At 59.2% G+C, this 1,572-nt stretch overlaps 1 protein-coding gene across 1 annotated transcript; it reads right to left on the bottom strand.

Annotated features, from left to right (window-relative positions):
- Window positions 1-335: 335 nt before the first annotated feature.
- Window positions 336-1,218, bottom strand: LOC136365183 (metalloprotease TIKI2-like). The gene is made up of 2 exons (XM_066325534.1): window positions 1,077-1,218; window positions 336-1,033 (listed from the first exon to the last, which is right to left on the bottom strand). Exons 1-2 carry the CDS (start codon window positions 1,216-1,218, stop codon window positions 336-338), a joined length of 840 nt encoding a protein of 279 aa, XP_066181631.1.
- Between the last annotated feature and the right edge of the window lie 354 nt (window positions 1,219-1,572).

Genomic DNA, 1,572 nt, shown 5'->3' with positions numbered 1-1,572 from the left:
ATGTACTTAAATCAATTTGAACAATGTCGAAATTTCTATTTTCATTGTTCATGCTTCATCCTTTTCCTGACAAGCACCACAGAGCTGCTTTACTTCAAAACAAACAAACAAATCACTTTTTTTACCCAGCTCCGGGGCAGGATGGGAAGCATGGCAGTTTCCCTCACAAGAGGCAAGCGAGCAGACGCACACATTCACACCCCGGACATTTGCCCCTCAAATAAACGATAGACACGACGCACAGGCAGCGCTCGCCACGCACATCACGGGGTTTCGGCAGGCAGCACGGATCGGGGTGACAGAGAACAGCCCAACACAAAAGCTGCTGAGGCCCGTCAGTGAGCACCCCGCTGCCGCAGGCTTGGGGTTCGCCCCATCGATGGATGGAAGCGCAAGGAGAACGGCCCCCACACCCTGGCATACGACACGAGGCCCAGAAGCCTCCTTACCTGGGAGAAGTTGAGCCCGTTCAGCGGGTGACATTGCTCCTCCACCCGCTCCACCGCACCCGTCTTCTTCTTCATCCTCTCGGCCTCCTGGGCGAGGTAGAGATCGAGCACCGGCACCCCTCTGGAGCGGATGTCCGTCTCCGTCAAGGAGTTCACCATCAGCATCACCCAGACGGGCCTCTTGCGCTCCCAGTTCCCGGCGATGGCGTTGAAGAGGTAGTCGGCATAGAGCCCTTTGCCCCGCTGGTCCGGGGTCATCCAGTGGGGCAGCATCAGCTTGATGTAGTCCAGGTGGCGTTTGAGGCGGCGGTACAGCTCCCGGGGCAGCACGTCCTGCAGGTTCTCCCCGTGGGGCAGCATCTGGCAGCTGGCCAGCCCCGAGATGGTGTACGGGTCCGTGAGGTCCAGCTCGAAGTAGACGCTGGAGCTGGCGTGGAAGGCGGCCTTGGAGTTGTCCGGGATGAAGTCCCAAACTCGCGTGTAGGGCACGTGGATGGTGCCGAAGAGATAAGCGGGGGGGTCACGCCGAATGGTCCAGAGGAAGGAGTTGAGCTCTCCTTGCTGCGGGGAACACACAGGGGCCGCTCAGCGACGGAGGGCCACAAAGGCAAGAGACGGCGGTGCCACCCTCAGGGCCGCCCGCGGGGCAGGAGGAGCGGGGGTCCCGCTTCCCCCTCTCCTGCCCCGTGTCCATCTGCTCCCGCCGGGCCGCGGCGTCCGGCAGGAACCCTCCGAAGACGAAGCAGATCAGCGTCAGGTTGAGTTGCATCCCGCTTCTTCCCCTCGATCTCCTCTCTCTGCTTCCCAGATGAGCCTTTTCGGATTTCCAAGATTTTTTTTTTCTCCCTCCCCTCCCCTTCCCTTTTTTTTTTTTTTTTTTTTTTTTTTTTTTTTTTTTTTTTTTTTTTCCAAGTTCAACCAAACCTCGCCAGTCCCATCTGCATCTGACAAGTGCAGGGGGAAGGACTGGCTGCCCCCTCCCTCCCATGCTCTCCCCCCTCCCGCCCTTTCCCACCCCCTCTGGCTCCGGGCTTGTCAGAGGCGCTGGATGCTTTGGGGAGGACGGTTCTCATCGCCAGCCTCCGCCATGCTTTGGTCTTGCAGACCGGAGACGCTCCTTCCC

This window comes from Sylvia atricapilla, chromosome 9 (genome assembly GCF_009819655.1).
Source record: "Sylvia atricapilla isolate bSylAtr1 chromosome 9, bSylAtr1.pri, whole genome shotgun sequence".
In the NCBI taxonomy this organism is placed as follows: Eukaryota; Metazoa; Chordata; class Aves; order Passeriformes; family Sylviidae; genus Sylvia; species Sylvia atricapilla.
This window is presented reverse-complemented; position numbering and strand designations above follow the sequence as displayed.